The sequence below is a fragment of the Rosa chinensis genome, chromosome 5, assembly GCF_002994745.2.
Source record: "Rosa chinensis cultivar Old Blush chromosome 5, RchiOBHm-V2, whole genome shotgun sequence".
Lineage (NCBI taxonomy): Eukaryota > Viridiplantae > Streptophyta > Magnoliopsida > Rosales > Rosaceae > Rosa > Rosa chinensis.
Genome location: NC_037092.1, coordinates 22,997,999 through 23,020,877, shown reverse-complemented (window position 1 = coordinate 23,020,877; position 22,879 = coordinate 22,997,999). Strand labels below are relative to the sequence as shown.

The 22,879-nt window shown below is 37.7% G+C and overlaps 2 protein-coding genes across 6 annotated transcripts; one reads left to right on the top strand and one right to left on the bottom strand.

Moving 5' to 3' along the window:
• The first annotated feature begins 484 nt into the window (after positions 1 to 484).
• On the top strand, positions 485 to 13,544 carry LOC112165974 (alpha,alpha-trehalose-phosphate synthase [UDP-forming] 1). Of its 4 annotated transcripts, none has more exons than XM_024302710.2 (18): positions 485 to 642; positions 5,429 to 5,881; positions 6,038 to 6,135; positions 6,264 to 6,652; positions 7,455 to 7,569; positions 7,729 to 7,830; positions 8,693 to 8,843; positions 9,219 to 9,307; positions 9,447 to 9,495; positions 9,937 to 10,037; positions 10,684 to 10,871; positions 11,281 to 11,326; positions 11,675 to 11,851; positions 11,923 to 12,057; positions 12,135 to 12,222; positions 12,322 to 12,452; positions 12,575 to 12,673; positions 12,963 to 13,544. In XM_024302710.2, the coding sequence occupies exons 2-18, from the start codon at positions 5,506 to 5,508 to the stop codon at positions 13,347 to 13,349; spliced, it is 2,721 nt and encodes a 906-aa protein (XP_024158478.1). In that variant the 5' UTR covers positions 485 to 642; positions 5,429 to 5,505; the 3' UTR covers positions 13,350 to 13,544. The 4 variants fall into 4 exon arrangements, with proteins under 4 accessions (XP_024158478.1, XP_024158474.1, XP_024158475.1 ...); XM_024302706.2 differs by having other exon boundaries at positions 11,281 to 11,398; XM_024302707.2 differs by lacking the exon at positions 485 to 642 and adding an exon at positions 3,013 to 3,118 and having other exon boundaries at positions 11,281 to 11,398.
• Positions 13,545 to 14,431: 887 nt separating this feature from the next.
• On the bottom strand, positions 14,432 to 17,783 carry LOC112165975 (trifunctional UDP-glucose 4,6-dehydratase/UDP-4-keto-6-deoxy-D-glucose 3,5-epimerase/UDP-4-keto-L-rhamnose-reductase RHM1). Of its 2 annotated transcripts, none has more exons than XM_024302712.2 (3): positions 17,606 to 17,783; positions 15,294 to 16,866; positions 14,432 to 15,179 (listed from the first exon to the last, which is right to left on the bottom strand). In XM_024302712.2, the coding sequence occupies exons 2-3, from the start codon at positions 16,854 to 16,856 to the stop codon at positions 14,727 to 14,729; spliced, it is 2,016 nt and encodes a 671-aa protein (XP_024158480.1). In that variant the 5' UTR covers positions 16,857 to 16,866; positions 17,606 to 17,783; the 3' UTR covers positions 14,432 to 14,726. The 2 variants fall into 2 exon arrangements, with proteins under 2 accessions (XP_024158480.1, XP_024158479.1); XM_024302711.2 differs by having other exon boundaries at positions 15,294 to 16,869; positions 17,606 to 17,782.
• Positions 17,784 to 22,879: the final 5,096 nt, after the last annotated feature.

Sequence of the window (22,879 nt, the reverse complement as noted above, 5' to 3'; positions counted from 1 at the left end):
TTGTGGATTGGATTTAAGGTTCTTTTTCTTCATGACAAGAGATAACAGAGGGAAAGAGGTTATGGGTGGTTTAACGGAGGAGAAAAAGTAGGAATGATGTGGACCAATAAAAATTACCCGTCACATATGCCAAGTGGAATGACGGTAGCATAGAAAAATTTCTCCAATCATAGAGTATCCACGTTAAATTTGAATATCTATAACTGCTTGATGAATCTTTACATTTAATGCACCATCTTATTATTGTACGGTCAGACTGACTAACTACGAGACACAACTGCCTTGCAAAAGATTTCTTTTTCTTAAAATCAGTAACATCATTTTTTCTGTCAAAATATTTTCTTTTGTAAATTGACAGAAAAGCAAAAGAAAAAAAAAATTGATAAGACATAAAGCAAAACATTGCTCTTTGGTGTGAAAATTAGAAAGAAAAGAATTCAAAATATTAAATAATAAAAAAACAGCAAACACATTCCCTCCAACGATTGGCAGAACCACAGAACGCAAAACCTCGCTCTCCCCGCCTTTCCTATATATTCGTTCCCCAACTTTCTCACTCCCCACTTTTCAATAAACGCACTCTCTCTCTCTCTCTGACGACTGAGCTTGCTTCAGCGTTCGTCACAAGCCTCAAGCCAAGCGGTTAGCTCTCTCTTTCTCTCTCTCTCTAAATGCAACATGCATACCTCTGCGGATAGATAGATTGCTTGGATTGATTTGCTAAGCTGAATCAGTTTCCTCGCTGCATCCTAGCTATATGATCTGATTTTTGTGATTGCTCTGTTGCGGTTGTATTCAGTGATAACTTTTAGGAATTTGCTTTTATTTGCCTTAATCGTCACCAAATCTCTCAGATATTCAATAATTTTCGATTATCTGAATATGATTTTTCGTCCGGATCCTTTAGAAAATCTAGATTTTCAGAGTATCACATCCAGACTATGCAAACAGATCTTTGGATTTGCGTGTCTTTTCTTCTGGGCCAAAACTGTGAATTTTCAGATTCTTTTCGGGAAGAAAATGAAAAATTTAGCAAGCAGACGAAAATCTTCAAAGAGAACAGAGAGGAATACAGAGGAAAATTTGTGCGATTTTCAATCAATTTTTGCTTAAAATGATAATTATGATTCATTTGCTTGCTGACATAATCAGTTACAAAATGCAAACCTCATGCAGACTGTTACAGCCTGTAGTGAAATCACAGTCAGTTACATTACTGTTAGAGAGGTCAGTAATAGCTGGCCAGTTAAGCCCACCTCAGCTATGGTCTTTCTTAGCTTTACTTCTTTTGTTCACTTGCCACTAATAATAGATTGGTTATTAATTTGTAATTAAGTGGTTTTTTTATGTTGAGGTTTAATACTTGCATGTCAAAAAACTAGGCACTTTTTCATGCTGTTTCTCTTTCTCTTCTTGATTGGTCAACTGCTTGTTTTTGGCAGCTTATGACTTGGTTGTGAGCAAAGTTTGTCCCAAAAAAAAAAAAAATTTCTGGATTATATACCTATTATGGCACAAGAGTGTTATCTACTTAATTTGGCTATATTACAAGTTTACAATTATATATCATTTGTGGATCGACTATAAGTTAACTTATAGAGGCTGTCAAAGTATTAATTAGACTTGTTTGTCCACGGAAAAATAAAAAACAAAGGTGTATTGATTGGTTTTCCCTAAAGGTGGTAGTAGCCGTTGAGGGCACTCAGAAGTGGTTTGTTCACTAGTAGATCACTGCTCCATTCTGAATTTGATATTACATTTTTTTGTTTTTGTATCTATACCTGAGTTTGTGCCGCTCCTCCTGAAAAAGCATCAATTTGATGATTTTATCATTTAAAGGTGACAGTAATTAGCTTTTAGTTTGAACTTTGAAGAGGATATGGAATCACCAAGGTAAAGTATAAAGAGGTCAGGTGGTAAAACCTCAAAAGTCCATTACCAGCAACAAGTATGAAGAAGATGTAGTAATTAGTTAAAACCCTTCGGAAAATTGAAAGAAACCAGCTTTTCTAAACATAAAGTCCATTTTTAAAGCTTCAACATTTTCTCATTTATGGATATATGGAGTTGCAGTGCTCCAGTATTTTGTCCAAACCTAGTCCAAAGCAATGGTTGAGAAATGGAATGCATTAGCTTCCTCTGATCCACAAACCATTTTCCTCAAGACTGTAGGACATAAAGTTTCCTTAAGGTTTCATGACCTTCACTTTTCTGAATATAGCTTATTCAGAGACCTAAGCTCTAGAGTGAAGTTTACTAACTGAAGAAAATTTCTGAGTATATAAAAATTACAGACACTAAAGAAGAGCAGATGCCTTATATAGTAAAGGATAGAAGATCAGCAACAGCAAGGGTGAAATTTTCATTTACAAGAGAATCTGTTGGGAGAAAATAAGAAGCTTCAGGTTTTCCAGCTAGGAGTTGGGCACACAAGTTCAAGTTTTCTGTGTTGGTTTCTTGCAAGTAGGAGTTTTGATGGTTAGAGACAAATATTGCATTAAATGTGATGAGATTCTATCAATATATAATTCACTTGAGGTCAAATTTTTGACTGTGAAAGCCAGATTGGATGGTTAAATATAGTACTGTTTAGGGCTCATTGTGCTGAGGGCGGAGGCAGACTGGGAACAATGACTAATCTATCAGTTCCCGACTTTGAAGTTTCAATACTCCGAAGCTTATCCTAGCAGGACCCACCAAAGCCTTGCATGTGTGACAAAATTATGTTTACTGCAAAATTTCTGTATTTCACGGGGGGACTTAGGACTTATTGTCTGAGCCTGACCACAATAATGCGGAGTTCAACTTGTAGGTAATGGCAGTGGAGAAAGCAACAAGGGGGCATGCGCATCATATGATTTTCTTGCAATTCCATTAGCCTCTGTGGCTCTATTCGTCCATTTCCTCACATGTTTTATGGTTTCTGTGTCACGGAAAAGGACCCTTTTTCATCTTTTGCTTTTTAGGAATAAAGGCTGGAAATATATAGATAGATAGGGCGCTGTGCACCTTTATCAGCCAAAAGATTTTCAGCAAGATATTAGGAATAGTTGTCTGGCAAATGGGTTTTGAAAACTAAAGGGTTTTTTTCTCTCCTGGTTTCAACAAGACAATGAAGGTCAGTCTCTGCTTTCTCGTATTTCCTGTCTGATTTCTATGCATGCTTAATTTGCAGTTGGTTGCTTTTGACAGCGTGTCTGTTGGTGTTTTGGGAATTCTTTGCGGAAAACATGCTTAAAACTGTTTTAATTTTGGTCAACAATTGCATGCTTTGGGATGCCTTGCTTGAGAATTTTGACTTCTTTTTACTTGCCATTATTGCTGGAATGTGCAAGTTCTGATTTTGAGGATGAATTTGATCCCCCAATAATAGAGGTCATAGTCGTTTCACGAGGGAAATATCAAATATGTAGTAATGCCACTTCCTATAATGGTGTATTTCTGGTGTAATTCCTACTTCTTAGAGTTTTGCTCCCCTGCTAGGTGAAAGAAGCATATCATTTGAAAACATATACAGGAATCACGGTAAGTCTGCAATCTTAGAGAAAAGTTGAAATAGTACCTTGCAATGTTAGGTGCTTTCGGTGTTTCTTTCTTCTTCCTTTTTTTTTTTTTTTTTGGTTCCAAACTTCCAATTGGTTTGAATTTTAAGCATTTCCACAAAATCTATATGGGAATCCCATTGGTTTACACTTTAGCCAACCACATTATTATGGGTCCAATTTATGTTGGCTACTTGAGGGCGCTAATAGGAAGGAATCAACTGTGGAATCAAATTCATAAACCCTAGGAAGATTTTGTAAATATGGGAATGGCCGGGATTTGCTTTCTGTCTTGCAAGATATTCCAAATATGCTTCACAAATAGTAATGGTAAGTTTTGATTTTTCCTTTTTTATGATTAGAAATGGTCGTAAATCAGAAGATGGTGAAAGATTTTACAGAGATTAGGACAGTTGAAAAAGATTCTTGTCTAATGACGTGAATTTGGGCCAAATGTGCGTCCCTTGATTTAGGAACTGGGTCATGTCCCTAGCGTGATGTGCTTTTGTCACACCAGGTCAACTTTTGTCTTTGTGCTATAAAATAAAATAAAAACAGTCAAAATCATGATTAATCCTTTACTTCCATAGGACTTGGAAACTATTATAATTAAATTAAATTGCCCTAATTAATGAATAAAAAAGTTTCTCAAAAAAAACAAAAGCTTTATTTATTTTGTCGAAAAAAAAAAGTTTTATTTATTTATTTTTGTGTGGTTTTAGATCAAAGGTAAATTGAATGTTGGCAAACAAAAATGAAATTTTCATTTCGGATATGCGGCTAAAGCCTCCCAGTTAACTTGGGTTTCAAATTCCTTTGAAAAAAAAAAAAAAAATTTGGTCATATGACGTAGAGGCTTGTTTCCAATGGTATGTGTGCGAAATCTCTCAAACAGGAAAAGGATAAAATTAAAAAAATTATAGAGGGCGGTGTTTGTATAGAACTTATCTATAATTGGTGCTCCTATATGATTCATCTGTTCTTGGGTTATTTCAATCTCTGGATGCTTTGGGTAAAAACATGTTTCTGTCTTCAACATAATGAGTACCATCCCCTGCATGGCTGTAAGGATTTATGTACACCTTATACAGCTTACAAGAGGAGAGTCTGTTGCTTCCTCTTTTCTTCTCTCACTTCGTTAATTCTCTGCCATTCAGATTTTCGAGATTGCCATCTCTCTCTCTCTCTCTCTCTCTCTACCCCAGTGACTGGGTTTTAGTTGACACACCTCTGTAAACTCGAAAATAGGTTGGAAGCTATACATGGGTTTGGTATTGGTTTTAGATTATATATATTAGCTTTCTAAAATAGATTTAAGAAGGTTTATATTTTTATTTTTCTTGCTTTACCGGTTCTGAACTGTGTTACTTGGTCTAATAAACTTTCTGAAGAGCTAAACTATAGACGCTATATGGTATTCAGCTTAAGTAAAGCTTTCAGTAAATTGGGATTATCCGGGCTTCTTATTTCATCCAAGTGACGTTCTAACATTTTGGGAAGGAACCAGAGCACCTTGACTCTATGGATTTATTCTTTATGTTATTTTTTTTTCACTGTTTTACCTTTCTGCTTTTAGTCTCTTTCTGAACTTTTTGAATGGGATTTCAGATTGATTAATGGATTGGGAGATAGTTGTAGACCTCATTTTTTTTTTTTTTTTGGCTGTGGATCCTGTTCTTTGCATGATCTTTTTCATTTGGCCCGCTTGTCATGATTATGTGATGTTTATGCATCAGATGCTTATCCAATTCTTTTCAGTGACAAGAGAAATGAGTGCTCATGTGTGTCACAGTTTTCTTCTCTTATAAACCAACATGTGGAAGATTCAAAGTCATATTTGGCTTTTATGCTGATTGCTGACTCAATTTGCTTCAAACAAAATGTAGGACACGGTTGTTACAGCTTCCCAGGGACGTTCGTGCTACTAAAACTAGAAGTGAAGGTTGATCACTAGAGTGAACGTATGCCTGGGAACAAGTACAACAGTAATTCAGCCCACATTCCAAATCGAGTTGAACGGCTCTTGAGAGAAAGGGAGATTAGGAAGAATAGTAGGGCATCATCACAGTTGAATGAAGCAATTGATAATAATAGGGTGAATCTACCATCCGAGCATGAAAGAGAAGAGGAAAACTCAAGAAATTCGTTTGTCGAAAAATACTTGGAAGGGGCTGCAGCTGCAAGGGCCTTTAATGAGGAGCATGAAAAGCAAGAAGCAAGGCCTCTCAGACAGAGGCTGTTGGTTGTGGCTAACAGGTTACCCGTCTCTGCTATTAGGAGAGGTGAAGACTCATGGTCTTTGGAGATAAGTGCTGGGGGTCTGGTCACTGCCCTTTTGGGTATGTGATATCTTAACTCTTATTGAGACTGTTGCTTACTCTGCTTGAGATCTACAAAGTTTCTGTATCCTGTGCTTATCATGTTCTTTTAACTTATGATTCGGTTTTCCCCCTCAAAATATGAAACTAATTCGTAATGTTCGTTGTTGTTTATAGGTGTAAAGGAGTTTGAGGCAAGGTGGATTGGATGGGCAGGGGTAAATGTGCCAGATGATATTGGACAGAGGGCACTTACAAAAGCTCTAGCTGAAAAGGTTCAAATTCTGTACATGGATTTTTATTTGTCTATTCATAGACATAGATCCAGCTCTTTTTCACTAATTGCGAGGTGATTGTGCTTGAACATTGTAACACACTGTTTCACTCGTACTGTTGGCTGCAGAAGTGTATCCCCGTCTTCCTTGATGAGGAGATTGTTCATCAATATTACAATGGCTATTGCAACAATATTTTGTGGCCCCTTTTCCATTACCTTGGGCTTCCACAAGAAGATCGACTTGCTACCACTCGGAGTTTCCAGTCGCAGTTTTCTGCATATAAGAAGGCAAATCAAATGTTTGCAGATGTAGTTAATGAGCACTATGAAGAGGGTGATGTTGTTTGGTGCCATGACTACCATCTTATGTTTCTTCCAAAATGCTTGAAGGAATATAACAGCAAAATGAAAGTCGGCTGGTTTCTTCACACTCCCTTTCCTTCCTCTGAAATTCATAGGACACTGCCATCACGATCAGAGCTCCTGCGCTCAGTTCTTGCAGCTGATTTAGTTGGGTAAGTATTGGTTACATTCTGCTCAATGTGATTTACTTCGCTTAAGATAGTTGATACAGAGTGCCATTTGACAGCTGGCATATCCTTTGAATTTCTCAAGCCTGGTAATCTGTGAATACACATTGGGAAAGTATTTCATGTTAACAGCCAAAAGCACTATCAGTGTCGGGGATTTTGCCATCTGTCAAGAATATCAGCAAATAACTGATAACTCTGTTGCAAGGCTTTGATCCTATCTGACCATCATGCTTGATGCATAATATTAATGTTCAGCCATGATAATAGTTTGCTTTTATTGTGCTCAAGCTATATTCTATTGCCACATAATTTTCTGTTACTGACCATGATATGTGGGTATCACATGGCTAGAAGCCTCTGATTATATAAATCAACATGTTCTTTTTCTTTTTTTGATCAAGTAATACTGTTGTTTCTCTCGAATTATGTTATGATATATGAAAATCTGGAATAACCATCGATGAGTGGTAACCTGTAATAGGTTCTGTACTGTTATATTGTCATTCCATTTTTGTTTCATCACATTATGAAATGAGTTTCAAGGCAGATATTTTCAGCTTTATTTCGATGACCAAAATGAAGAAGCAATAATTAGCATCCAATGACTAGGAAAGGAACTTCTGTTGTTGACTGCACAAGTTAACAATTAAGTCATTAAACTTATCACTTACATTGGCATTCTATATGTTCTGTAATAAACAGTTAATTGGCTCCCTTTCATTTTACTGTCATATATATATTTATCTCACTGAATCAGACAAATTACTTATTATTTTCTTTTCAGTTTTCACACTTATGACTATGCACGACACTTTGTTAGTGCTTGCACTCGCATTCTTGGGCTTGAGGGTACGCCTGAAGGAGTTGAGGATCAAGGAAGGCTTACTCGAGTGGCTGCGGTATCTCTCTCCAATTGTTACCTGTATTTTTTTTTTTTTTTTAATTTTTATTCTTTCCTTTGAGGTTAATTGCTACTTCTAACAGCAACCAAATTTAATCTTTATCAGAGATATGCACACTATCAAATCTTGCTTAGTTTTCTGTGCTTGAAATTTCAGTTTCCTATTGGAATAGATTCAGATCGCTTCATTCGAGCACTTGAGGTTACTCAAGTCCAAGAACACATTAGGGAACTGAAAGACAGATTTGCAGGGCGAAAGGTAAGTGTTGTTGTTGCACGCAAACGCATTTTGATTTTTGAACGATATTACTGAATCACAAATTGTAAAATATGACCACTGGCTGTTTTACTCCGGAGGTACCTCTCCACCACTGGCCGTGGATGTTGGGTATTGGTTTCTAGTTGTACTGAATTATGAAGTAAAACCTTTTAAAGGATGACTAGGGTATAGGTTGAGTGTAGGACTAGTGATGGATACACATTGGGGTCTTGAGTTCTCTAAAATTCTTTACATATGGCGAGGTATTGGTGAAGCAACTCTGCATGTATATAATTAATAGTTTCTGTAGGTCAGCTTTCCCATGTATGTGGTCTTTTTACACCCTATACATAACATATGAAGACAACAAATAACAACCAAGTCAAAACAGGAAAGAAAAAGGTAAATACATTGCTGGATTATTCTATGCAGATGTTGTCTAATTCACAAGATGACTTTTTTTTTTCTCTTTTATTGAATATATGATGACTTCCTCGTTATCTATACTCCACCAGACTCTCTAGTTTGGCTTCTTGGCTATTATAGAGAGCACGTTTCAAAAAATCAGTCAGCAGCAGTCTCTCTCAATGGCTCATAAATATAGAGAGCGAGAGGCTCGATACTATTTTTCTTTTAAAGCATTTCTTTTTAGTTTTTTGTGTAAGATCTGAATACACTTTGATTTTTTTCTTCATTCAAAAAATGATATAAATTTGGAACTAGATAAAGAAGACAGAACTGTTGGAGATAGATTTTGAAATTGGCTTAGCTAAAATAGCTTTTTATATGCTTTACCTAAAAATAAATAAATAGAGAAGCTTTGCTGGAGTTGCTCTAATGTTATGACTGTTTGACATTACAGGTAATGTTGGGTGTTGATCGGCTTGATATGATTAAAGGAATCCCTCAAAAGATACTGGCGTTTGAAAAGTTTCTTGAGGAAAACCCAATTTGGCGTGACAAAGTGGTTTTGCTGCAAATTGCAGTGCCAACAAGAACAGATGTTCCTGAGTGTATGCCCCTTCCTTAAAATGCCTTGTCAAGTGCTTTTGTATCTTTATCTGCATGTAGGAGAGGCTAGTCTTAGATTCCGCCTGCCATCCTCTTCGTGCTGGGTGATTGAATCTGACTAAGCTGCTGCTGCTGCTATGACTTACATGATGTAGCTTGTCATTTTAGTTTTAATCATTTTGTTGTTTGCCCATGTAACTTGCATGATGTAACTGATTATTTATATTCAAAAAGTAGTTTGTTTATGACTTTTGTTTGGCTAACTGGTGTGGCTCTTTCTCATTGCATCCATAATATTTTCCGACTCATTTAATTTTTGTTTGTGTATGCCTTCTCTTATTATGGAGTTATAACCTGCTTATTTTGCATTACCACAGATCAGAAACTTACAAGTCAGGTTCATGAAATTGTTGGACGAATTAATGGCAGATTTGGAAGTTTGACCGCTGTCCCTATACATCACCTGGTATGCTCTTGACTTTTAAAAAGAGAAGCTTACATGATAGTTTCACACATAACTAATTCAACTAAATGTAGTTATGACACCTTCTTCATATCCTTCTATGTATTATATATTCATTAAGTAATTCTCACTTTATGTACAGGATCGTTCTCTCGAATTTCATGCATTATGTGCACTGTATGCTGTTACTGGTACTATTCTACATACTTTGATGCCCTGTTTCTTTGGACCCAGAATTTTTGTGGCACTCTTTTTGTTATAGTGCTGGCAAGGTTATATGTCTTCAGTTCAGAATAGTGGTGCTTTCTGGATTCTTTAGTTTGTCTTTCTTGTCTGATAAAGTCCACATAGTTAGTCTGGATTTGTCAGTCATAAACTTACTGGAGTATACTTGGAAAAATACTTCGTTTGTCTGCATTTCATGTGACTAGTATCCTTTCCTTTGAAAATTATCTGTTTCTCTTAGATTTTGATCTTCAGATTTCTCAGTATTGTTGTTCTCTGGTCTTTCAGATTTTTATCATTCTTTATGTTCCATGTCTAATAGACAAGTACCTAAGATAACTTGTATGCCCCTTTTCTAGTTAACAATTTATCCATCCTAAGATTATACTTCTTTTCACTTTGTTCAGACGTAGCACTTGTCACATCCCTCAGGGATGGAATGAATCTTGTTAGTTATGAATATGTGGCATGCCAAGATGCAAAGAAAGGGGTCCTTATCCTTAGTGAGGTAATAACTATAAACTTTCAAGGTTCCTCCTTTTTCTTCTCATAATTTGCATTGATTTTGAGTGCTATTTTTTAAAATTGAAAATAGTACGAAAAAAAAGAAGATACAGATCATAACTCAAATAAGCTTGAGATTCTGAAATGATATTAACTGGTTCTGTAAAAGTGTCTCTGATTCTGTGAAGAAAGAGTTACACTTGTATCTGATGCCATGGTTGTTGCTCACTTGATATCCAAGCGAATGAAAAGTCAAGTATCATATCATTCAGTACTTTTCAGTTCTGACTTATCACTTATCTTTAAGTGCTATTTTCTGCATGCCAACAAAATTAAGTACGAGTTACCTTTTCTTCGTTTTATGGATTTGCATGGCTTGAATATGACCAGGGGAAGATTAGAGGCTAGGCTAGAACTGAAAATTGTCAATACATGAAACCTTTTGGAAATGGTGTGGAACTTTAGTATGTGAAATCTATTGCATAGAAGGACTTGGAATGTAGAAACCCAGAAATATCTCAATTGCAATTTAAATACCATCAAAAGATGCAACTTTGTACTTAATTATGGTGAAGCTGTGTACTTATTTAAATGTAAAAAGTTCCTCATTTTTTCTTCCAGCTTTTGACACTTCGAATGCATTTTGTTAGTTTGCTGGTGCCGCACAGTCTCTAGGTGCCGGAGCAATTCTAGTGAACCCATGGAACATCACAGAAGTTGCCAATTCAATTGCCCAAGCATTGAATATGTCCTCTGAAGAGAGAGAGAAGCGACATAGGCATAACTTTGCACATGTGACAACCCACACTGCCCAGGAATGGGCTGAAACTTTTGTAAGGTATACACGTTGGAGTGCCATAATTGTGAAGAGTATAGAAATCCTCACTGTGTGTGCTACAACCTTGCTTAAATAAATGCTTTTTTAACAAAATTAAGATACCTATTACATGACTACATAATTCAGGTACTTAACAATATAACTTGAAGGAAATTGTTTGTTAATCTAATCTAGAGGTCATATATAGATCTTAAATGTAGAAAGGTAAGTAGGTGTAAGCTTCAAATTAGGAAGTGAGTTCAGGGACATGGTAATCGGATGATTACAGTATTCTTTGTGTAGCAGACAAACAATGATTTCAATATGATATATACATATATGAGTATAGTCGAATAAGGATATGCTTGTCTTTTGCAAGTAATAGATGGGTTGTCAAATGGAATTTGATATTCCTGTTATTGTTTTCCAGTGAGCTGAATGATACTGTTGTAGAGGCGCAAATACGGACGAGACAGGTACCACCACCACTTCCAAACAGGGAGACAATTCAACGTTACTTGCGAGCAAACAATCGATTGCTCATACTGGTAGGTTGACAGGGATGCCCCATGTTAATTAAGGGCGTTGATTGTCAAATTCTTGATTAGGTATCAAATTTCTGAATGGTGTCATTGTCAAACATAGGAAGCATCTGCACATAAAGATCACCTGTCCTAGAATTGTCTCAATATTAATTAGATTGGGATCTAATACTAGAATTTTGGGCAGTGGTTGTTTTTAGGCATTATAAATAAAGGTTGTATCAAATTCAACATCTGGTGGACATTTTCTTTTTCCTGATCTCTCTGAATATTGGTACATAGGGATTCAATGCGACTTTAACTGAACCAGTGGACACACCTGAGAGACGAGGCGATCAAATAAAAGAAATGGAACTAAAACTGCATCCAGATTTGATAGAACCCTTGACAGCACTCTGCAATGATCCAAACACAACTATTGTTGTCCTCAGTGGAAGTGACAGGGCTACCTTAGACGAAGTAAGTGATCTCCAAATCTGAATTCCTGAACACCCTTACTGTATCCTCTTCTTATTCGAGTGTTTTTACAGAACTTTTTACCATACTTTGGGGAGCTTGGCATGTGGTTGGCAGCTGAAAATGGAATGTTTTTACGTGTTACAAAGGGAGGATGGATGACAACAATGCCTGAACTTTCGAATATGGAATGGGTCGAAAGTGTGCAGGTGATCATGAATTAAAGCTATATTCTGTTTCATACTATCCTGATTCTCTGACTTACACTGTTGATGCTATGTTTCAGCATGTCTTTGAGTATTTTACAGAGAGAACACCCCGGTCACACTTCGAATGTCGTGAAACTTCCCTCGTGTGGAATTACAAATATGCAGGTACTAGATTTTGTTTTTAACCCATTTTCATCGTTTTCAGAAAAGGTGCACTTTTGTCTACTCTGATTTCTGGTTCTTATGCCTATAATGTAACTGCAGATGTTGATTTTGGAAGACTTCAAGCGAGAGATATGTTACAGCATCTCTGGACTGGTCCAATTTCTAATGCATCTGTTGACGTTGTTCAAGGTAGCCGGTCTGTGGAGGTGCGAGCAGTTGGTGTCACAAAGGTGAATGTTTCTTTATATGTACAAAATTATATTTTATATAATTTCATACAGCAGTTTCCCTTGTTTGTTTGTTTGTCTGTCTGTTTTTTTTTTTTTTTGACCAGTTACTTTTATCAATTCAGGGTGCAGCAATTGACCGTATATTGGGAGAAATAGTTCACAGTAAATCCATGACATCCCCCATTGATTATGTACTGTGCATTGGGCATTTTCTTGGGAAGGTAACTTTCTCATCCCACTGAATTGCACCTCCCTCGTTTCTCAGCTAAATTCTTCGTGTTCTATTCAGAAGGTTTTCTTTCTGATCTTACAAATCATATCATCACGGTTGCTTTAGTTAAGGTTCTTCTGAACCTCTGAATGTGCTATTAATCCTTGTATGCCTTTTTATACTATCACTTTATCAGTCCAAACAACTGCACTAAATAATGCAACCGTGAGCATAGGTTTGTAGTTCATCTTATTTCCATCAACACCTGTATTTTAAATACTTACTCATCTTCACTTCAGGATGAAGATGTGTACTCGTTTTTCGAGCCAGATCCCCCGACTGACAATATTGGTCTTCCAAGAAGCAAGATAACTGACGGACTAAAGTCACCTGGTGAGAGAAGATCTTCCTTGAAGCTTCCAGCAAATAAAAGTGGGTCGAAATCATCGCAGAGCAAGACACAACGACCTTTACCAAATCCTGAGAAGAAATCTGCTGTCTCTGGGAGTGTAAGGTGGCCATCTCCAGAAAAGATTTCTTGGAATGTACTAGACCTCAAGAAGGAGAACTACTACTCTTGTTCTGTTGGGAGGACTCGTACAAATGCTCGATTTCTACTTCAGTCGTCAGATGATGTTGTCTCATTTCTGAAGGAATTGGCTGATGCATCTTCAGATTTTCAATAATGTTCTCACATTTCAGAGAAGTTTATTTCTCATTCCATTTGCCTTGTAGATATTCTAACCCCTTCCCCTTCTCTGTTCCCAACCTTCCTTCTCTTTGTGTTGAGTAGTCCCTAATATTCTTTTTATTGCTGCATGACTGCATCTAAACCACAGTGATGATTAAAACTCAACTAAAATAAGGAAAATATTCAGCCAGAAGTTTTCAGCACCTATCTTTTGTGGGGATTGATTTTCACCCTTCCCTTTTTCAACAGGGAGGGCTGTAGAAATGTTCCCCCACGATAATTGTCAGTTTTGTGTGAAAGAACCAAGGCTCGGTAATTGTTCATAATTGCTTGTTGACAAACTTTGTTACTTGAACTGATTATTGCAAAAGACCAATAGACTGAGCCAGTAGGGAGTCTGCTAGTTAGATGCTCGAGTCCATGACCAAATCTTCTTGTCCCACCCGACCTGAAGCCACCGAAGAACTGACTGTAGTGCTCGGCGGCGAAACTGCAGCTGTAGACTTCAGAAATTGCAGTCCAAACCATGGTGAATTGCATGAAGGCATCGCTTATACTTTGGTCCTGAACAAAAGAAAAGGCAGAGCAAAGCTTGTTGCTAAGTAGGCAAGTACAGGTAGCAGGCCAAGCTTACCAATTTTAATGCGGTGGTTTCTAAGATTAATACAGATTCTTTTGTGTGGTCATGTAGCAATGCAGCTCCAGCGAGGCAGCTGTCGTGCGCCTCCATCGGAGCTTCTCACACTTTTAGTCAACAGAAGAGAGACTAGAGTTTTGTCGTTCAACATGCAAAAGATAAAGGACATTGCAAGCCTGTAGATTCATAACAGCTCTGCACCAAATTTACAACAACGCGATCAAAGCCTGTAGCTTTGATTTCACAGCTGCTAAAGGCTTTTCGTGGGTCGAGGCCAGAACAAGCGTGTGTCTAGAGTTGTTTGCAGAGAAAGTGAACCAACAAAGGATTCAGTTTGGGAAAAAATACAATGTAAACATATAATTTCAAGAATCATGATACAGAACCCTAATCCCAAACTGTGGATCTAGGATCTAGAACAACAGACCTGGTCACGAAAAAAAATTAAATAAAACATCTTTCATTGAACAGAATAAAAAAGTTACAGAAAACATAATCAAAAGGGGAACCTGTTGAAAATTTCTTATAAAATGGAACACGAAGGAAATCAAGATACATCCAAGAAAACAAATATCAGAAGAATTATACCCACCACCCTAGAGCACAGTACAAATAATGAAACAAGGCTAAGAATGAATAATGATTGGTACTGATTAAACTAAATTGACGTAATCTAAAGCATATCATCTAATTGAAAAGGCAGAGTTCATCCTGAGGTCTATTACTGAATATTGCTTAATTTGCAGAACTTTTCTTGTTTGGTTCAAAGACATACTTTATCAGTGACTCCTTGATTGGTAGCAACTCGGGGAACTCTTTCTTCAACTTGGATGCATCCATTTCATTGTTGCTTCGGGCGGCAACTATAACCTTGGCTTGCTCTTCAATTGTGAAGTTCGCCCATTTGAAACTTGGGTCAATGTATTGCTTGTACATTTCCAGAATCTCATTATGGCTCACGACCCCAGGATTTGTGAAGTTCCAGATACCCCTCAAGTTCCGCTTTGCCATCTCAATTGAAATAGGTAGTAGTTCATCCAAGATGGTCATGCTGTTAGGAATGTTGACCACTTTGTTATAACGAGAAATCTTGGTGATGAAGTTACGTGGGTTGTTCAGGTCTGATGAGATGGGCATTCGAACTCTAAGAGTGCAAACATTGTCGAATTCATTCAATAGCTCCTCAACCTGATAAAATAATTAAACAAATGTAAGATTTTAGAAGAGAAAATAAATAAACAAAATGCAAGATTTTAGATGAGAAAAGAAATAAACAAAAATCAGATATACCAAGAAACTTACCATGGCCTTGGTTTTTGAATAGAAAGAACCAAAGAAATTGGGTTTGTCTTCTTCAGTGAACCCAATCCCTGAACCCTCTGGATGTTTAGCATCATACTCAAATATACACCCAGTCGCAAAATTTACCATAAGGAGCCCATGCTCTCTGCAAACATCTGCTAGGGTTAGGGTTCCAGCAACATTGGCTCGAATTGTTTCTGCTTTATGAGATTCACACCAATCAACATTAGGTCTACCAGTCACACCAGCAGCATTAAACACATGAGTTGGCTTAATATTCTGAATATCTGCAGCAAGTGAAGACCGATCCTCAAGACGCCCTTTTCCATATTCATAAGGAATCCCTTGTTTTTCACAGAGCTTCCCAAGTACACCACCAATCCACCCAGTCTTACCATAGATCAAGAACTTATAAGGAGGTTTACGAGGAGAGCCACAGCATTTGGAAGGGGGAACCAACATTCGAGGATTACTTGAGACATAAGACTCGGATTTTTCCTCTTCAGGCTCATCAAAATGTCTCTCAATTCCACCAGGCATCATTAACATTCGTGGATGAGGAAGCAGTGCCCCAGATACATCACCCCACCAGTTAGGATTCTTAGTGTACCATTCTATAGTCTTCTTCAGCCCCTCTTCCCAGGTAGTCCGCTCTGACCACCCCAACACCGTCAACTTCTGATCATCAAGGAAGTACCTCTGGTCATTGAAAGGTCTGTTTTCAACAAACTTGATGCATGCTTCCGAGTCCACATTGAAAAGTCTGCATATATCTCTGGCCACATCAATAACTCTCCTTTCCTTTTTTGTCCCAATATTGTACACATGGCCAACCTCTCCTTTGTGAAGAATGAGTTCAAAAGCCTCGGCAACATCCTCGCAGTATAAGTAGCTCCTCACATTAGCACCATCCCCATGAATGGGAAGAGGTTTCCCTTGCATAGCCAAGAGAATGAACTTTGGAATCAATTTTTCAGGAAATTGATTTGGTCCATAAACATTGTTTCCGCGGGTCGTTATAACAGGCAACCCATAAGACCTGCCATATGCCATAACAAGCATTTCTGCTCCAGCTTTCGTTGCAGAGTATGGATTTGTTGGGAGGAGTTGAGATGCCTCATGGTTTCCTACAACAGCATCTTCATCAGTCTCACCATAAACCTCATCTGTGCTAACATGGATGAACCTCCTGATTTGGCCAGTGACTTTACATGCTTCTAGAAGAACATGGGTGCCATAGATGTTGTTCTTTGTGAACTCGAAGCTGTTGCCAAAGGAGTTGTCAACATGGGTCTGGGCTGCAAAATGCATTATTGTATCTATCGACTCAGTGATGAGGAGATAGTTGACAAGGTCAGCACTTCCTATGTCCCCCTTAACAAACTTGAAATTGGATGACGACTTGGAGGGAAGGAGGTTTTTCAGATTCGAACAATAGTCAAGCTTGTCAAGCACAACGATATTGTATTCAGGGTGACTGCGAACGAGCCGGTTGGCCACATGGGAAGCAATGAAGCCAGCTGCCCCAGTTATGAGGATGTTTTTGGGCGTATATGAAGCCATGTCAAGGCAACTTCTACAGAAAAAACATCAAAAGACTAACATAAGAACCAAAAAATTACACAACATAAAGATATGCACCAATAACCTATATGGTAAAAATCGACCGAAAAACACTAGATACACATAAGTTTTAGAACTTCATAACCACACACAACAGATCAATTAAATGATCGACAGATTTCTGTCAAAACAGAGCAAATATATAATAAAACCAAGCACTCCATCGACTTCGATTCGATCCATTAAAAGTTCAACTACCAAATCAAGTACATCCTCTACAAATGACTCTTCAATCTTCTAGCGAGTCACAAACACTAAAGATCAAGCTTCAATTTCCTTTCTGCTCTTATTTCACCCACAAGCAACTTCACCAAACAAAAACAAATCAACATCAAACAGCACACCACGAGCAAAAACCAAAATTAAGGCATCACTAATCAGATCATGCAAATTCACAAAAAGATGCTAAATTGTTCATATCAAAACACATTAAGATCCGATCCCATTTCTAGTTACACCTCAAAACGCAGATCCAGATCATAAAACAAAGTAATGTACCGTCAACAAACGAAAACCAATAGCTGAAGCAACATAGAAAGACCCCCAGAAACAAATCACAGATCCAAAAATTGAAACAGACCCAGATCACATTCCAATCCAACTAAACCAAAGCCCGAATCTTTAACGCGATCACAAACGCCACAAGGAAATTACACAAAACAGAGCATTAGTAGAGTAAAAAGACTTACAATTTTGACCTGGGGATCAAGATCGAAGACCAGCCCAGAGAAGAGAATTGAGGGTCAAAAAAAAAAAAAGCCTCAAGAGGCTAAGAAACGGAGAAGACTGATGGAAATTTCAGACAGGGAAGAAAATGAAGGAGAGAACCGCGGAGCGATTTGTGAGAAGGAAAGGAAGGAGGTGATGAGGTTTATGTGTGTATATATATATATACGCGTCTCTGTAAATCGCGGAAATAATTAGAGGGTGGTGGCGGGGGGTGAATGGGCGAAAATGCCCTTGGGGTGGTGGGGGAATTGCGAAATGGCGGAGCACGTTTTGGGGGGGCGGCCTGGTTTGTAGGGGGTAGGTTGTGCGCAAAGATTGGGATGATGAGTCAAATTTGGTGATCCTACGAGGTCAAGATCAACTGTAAACGAGGACTGCCAAGTGGACTTGATGAGGGGAGCCAATGGGGGGTTGACACGTACGGTGATAGTGGCTAAATATCAGGTGATTAGTGATCCACTAATCAAAAATTTTGGGAGGTCTAGTTCTGATTTCGAATTGGTTAATGGTAAGGACAGTTGTCCACAGATTGAAAAGCTTTCCTGATCGGGCTCTTTCAATTTGTGAGATCTTTTCTTGTTTTGATTTTTCTTCTTTTTCTGTTGTTGAAATAGTAACCGCCGAGAAGGGTTTCAGTCAATTTCTGTGAATTTTCTCAAGAAATTAGAGAAAAAACGAATTAGGTGTTTTAAAAGGTGATACGTTTTTTATACACGGCTTTATGGCTTTCTTTTCTTCTTATAAACACATCCACATTTGGAGTTAATGTTCGAGGCCCATTTGATAACGTTTTACAAAATGAGATTCAGAAAATGTGTTACCACTTAAAGTTTAATGCATAGGCTGAGTGATCAGTCAGCCAGCACAATTGCCACACTCAGTTCATTCTACCTTGGGCTATAGGTTCAGATCGTGCCTAGTGTTTTCCACTTTGGGCCTGCATTGAGATTGTTGTGACTCAATTATGGGACATCTGCAATGATTCGCATCACATTTGGAGGTGTGCAGACACTCGGATCAGAATTTTCTTCTTGCTATTGGGCCAACCAAAGCCTGTCACGGATCAGATGGCTGTTATTGGACCAATAATGTCCCTCTTTCGACCAAGTTTGGTGATCGATCAATGTGAACTTGTGAAGTGTACGCATTTCGAAACAGCAGTTAAGCAAATGTGCTGGGGTAAAGCCTACATAACCAAACTACACTAAGGTCTCGTTTGGATGGCAAGAAATCATTGTATGAAATAGAAATTAATTTCATTTTCCATGTAGAGGTACCATTTGGTTGTAATTAGAGATTGGAAAGAAAATAAAAAATGAGATTTGACTGGAATTTAACTCCCTCATAAAGTCTGAATTGAATTACCTAATAAGGAGTGGTATTCTAATTCCATTTCCATTTCCCACCTTCAAAGGTAAAATTACATAAATTATCCCTCTAAAAAGTTTATATTCTCTCACCAACATTCCTTATAAGTTAATGTCATATTTGTACTTTAATTAGTAAAAGGGTGTTATTGAAAATTATAATTTTATATTTCATTCTTATGACTTACCAAACACTACCATAAGAATGGAAAATAAATTTCATAATTTAATTTTCAGTAATGTTCCAAACACCCACATGGAAATACCAAAATATATTCCATTTTATACCGGTTTGGAAAGGAAAATAAATCATTTTCCTATTTTGACATTCATGCTAACCAAACGGGGCCTAATGGTAGAAATCTAGCCTATAAATTATCTTATGCATCATAATTTCAAGATTATACGGTCCTCTAACTTCAGATGAGATAAATTTCCTAAATCAATTCCATTTCTCTTCATGGTATGTTCTACTGTGACAATGTCTCCGCCATTGCATTGGTTGCAAACCCTGTTTTCCACAGTCGAACGCAGCATGTGGATGTGGATTATCACTTCATCAGAGAACCTTTAGCTAACAAATCAATGCGGCTTCACCACATTTCCTCAACTGCGAATGTTGCGAATATCTTTACCAAGAGTCTTCCCAAACATCGGTTCTTTGATCTCAGTTCCAAGCTAATTGTGCGTATACCGCTCATCAGCTTACAGGGCGTAATAACACTATAATGCCATAGCAAGGTGACCATGGCAGTAGCATCAGTAATGAGGATGCACATAGGCAATCCTTACCCAAAGGAACCATTTGGAATTCTTCCCCACAAGAGGAGACAACTAGTGCACCAACTCAATAGTACAAGAAACCAGTTTTGTTGCTATATGTCAGGTCCAGACTTCACCCAAACCACACACTTCAATATCACACTAGACCACTCCTTCAGAAAGCACATGTGATCCATTGTCTAGTAGTAGCTAGGTCTTTATTAGTTGTTGACTTGTTGTTTAAATAGCATCCTACTGTAATCAACTTCAATCAAGCAATTCCATTTCTCTTCATATCAAAGTACAAAATTTCAATTATGGTGAGCAAGCCCTCTTCTCTTAAATATATTATAGATAATACTTGTCAAAGATATAACATAGAGCTTGTGGCGTCAGCATCACTATTCTACATTAGGTTAAGAGAATTGTGTATTTCTTTAAATATTTTTTTGTATAAACTTTTTTCTTTTTAAGATAACATAATATTTATACTCTTACAAACTACAAACTATAGTTCTCTCTTCACCCCTTGATAATTTTTCTTTTTGTTTTTCATAATTTTGCTTTAGTAAGTGATATCTATTTGTGCTCCAATTTTCAGGTATGTAATTGCTACATATAACTCCAATTAAAATATAAGAAAATTTTCTTTGAAAACCAATTGAAAAGAAGTCTATTAATAATCTTGCCTTGCCTGAGAAAGATTTCTGGATCTACCACTGCTATTTGGGGTAAAAAAAACATATCGTAGGTACCGACTATGCTAACACTCAATTCTTCCTCTTCACTGTATGTAAGAATGGAGTTATGTAAAGATTAGTCTGAAGTGGCTCTTATCGGCCCCAAAGTAACAATGCTAACTCCGTCACTGAATCTAGAAATGAAATCATCAAACTAACTCATCTTCTCCCTATCTACTCCTGCTGTCTTACACTATTTTCAAACTTATATACTAACATTGTAAAATCACTTGGGGCCAGTTTGGTACGGCTGTGCTTATAAGATAAGTTAACTTATCTTGTGACATGAGAATAAGTGGTTGTCAAGTAAAGCAGCCAAGTGGATGATAAACTGAATTTTTAGTATTAAAAACAGTGGCAAAGTGTTTGCTAAACTTTAAATAGAAAGTGCTACAACTTAAGTTAGACCGAGAGAACTTGCTTTTGGCTCTAAAAAAGCACTGGTTAAAAAAAAAAAGTTTTTAATTTTACCAAACACGTTGTTATCCATTGCTTTATATTTAAACTACTTATAAATATATAAAATTACACACAAGTGATCTTTTGAAACTTTAATTAGTCACAAGGCCACCTTATATTTTTTGTCTTCATAAGGCCACCTAATGCTTCAATTTTTTCTCCCGTTGACAAATTTGCCCTTCCACCTTATCTAAACTAGCTGAAAAAATAGGCACCATTCTGCTCCACACGTTCTCTCTCTCTCTCTCTCTCTCTCTCTCTCTCTCTCCCCTTTAGTCCTTCACAACCCACACGACACCGTTGCCTCTCTCTCTCCCCTTTACAAACCCACACAACGCCGTTGCAGACCTCAGACCTCACAAGCTCGCCGACAAAACACCTGATCGTCGACGACGAGCAGTTCAAACCTAACCTGAAACATCTGGTTCTCCAAAAGTAGGTAAACCTTCGGATCTTGGATCGCGGGTGCAGTGGATTGAGGTCGGGAGATCCATTGTTCCGGTTAACGGCAGAACGAGGTCTGTTGTACTCATGGTCAATGTAACATCCTGACCCTTTTTATTTAATACCTGAAACCTTCTCTCTCTCTCTCTCTCTCTCTCTCTCTCTCCATCTATCCTCCAAGGAGAGCTGGTACGGAGTTGGGAGCGATCAGGAACCCCATGGATGATTTTTCTTGATCTTCTTTTCACTAACCTTCTCCCCTCCATTTCCTTCTTCTTCTTCTTTTTTCCTCCAGAGACTTGCAGATAGACCACAAGAGAGAGATGAGGCGGTGATGCGAGAAGTTTCTCGCTTCCTCCCCCCTCTCCTTGATCTGATCAACACATATAAGTAGATTGGTCCATTTAACAATGGACGGTCTTGATCAACCGGTGAGTGGATCAATGGCTCACATCGCTCCACTAAATTTTCATTTCTTGATTTAAATCCCACAACCTCGTAAAATCGCCGTAAATAGCTCGGGTACTCGGAAAATTCTCTAGAAATTTCCACGAATTCGTCATGTCATGTACTTTACTATCCAACTCTTACTAAAGATTTCACTATGTGAAAAGTTTTGAAAATATTCTCGAGTGCTTTAACGTTTATCGAGATCGATAAGTAAATTATCGAACTGTGTCACTTAAGCTAGATATCCAAGGTCACAGATTCTTTTATTATCTTGCCGAAGGCTATCGAAAATCTCAGGAGTAGTTTTTATTGCTGGTGACAGTAGTTTTTGTGATCTCTCTGGAGGTCGCCGGAAATCTCAACATAGTAACTTTTGTTGCTAGTGACAATACCTTTTGTTGTCAGTGATAGTGGCTTTTGTGACCTCACCGGAGGTTGCCGGAAATCTCATCAGAGTAGCTTTTGTTGCTAGCCGCATTAGCTTTTGGTGTTAGTGACAGTAGCTTTTGTGGTTGTAGGAGTTCGCCGGAAGTTGGCTGGAGACCAGTTGAAGTTCGCCGGAGGTCGGCCGGAGACCCGCCGGAGTTGACTTGAGACCTCGTCGGAGGAGAGAGAAAATGATTGTTGACTTTTTACTGTAGTGACATTTCTGTAAATATGTTGATTTTTATATCTAAAATATAACATCTTTTTTAATTAAGGGCCTTATGAGGGAAAAAAAACTAGTTGGTGGTGTTATGGCTAAAAAAACATTCAAAGATGCACTTATATGTAATTAACCCTTATAAATATTCCTAAACGCAGCCTAAAATTGCTCTCTTCTATTAATTGTTTTTTTAATCTTTAAAGTAACAGCTTAAATTGTATTAGTCATGACACTGTGAATGTACCTTTTATTCGCTATAGATTCCTTCTTACTCCAAACAACCCTTAATCAAATGAAAAATGCTAGAGATCCCAAAGTTTTTTTACCAAGCTTACAGACCAAATGACATGGCAACTGCCATATCGC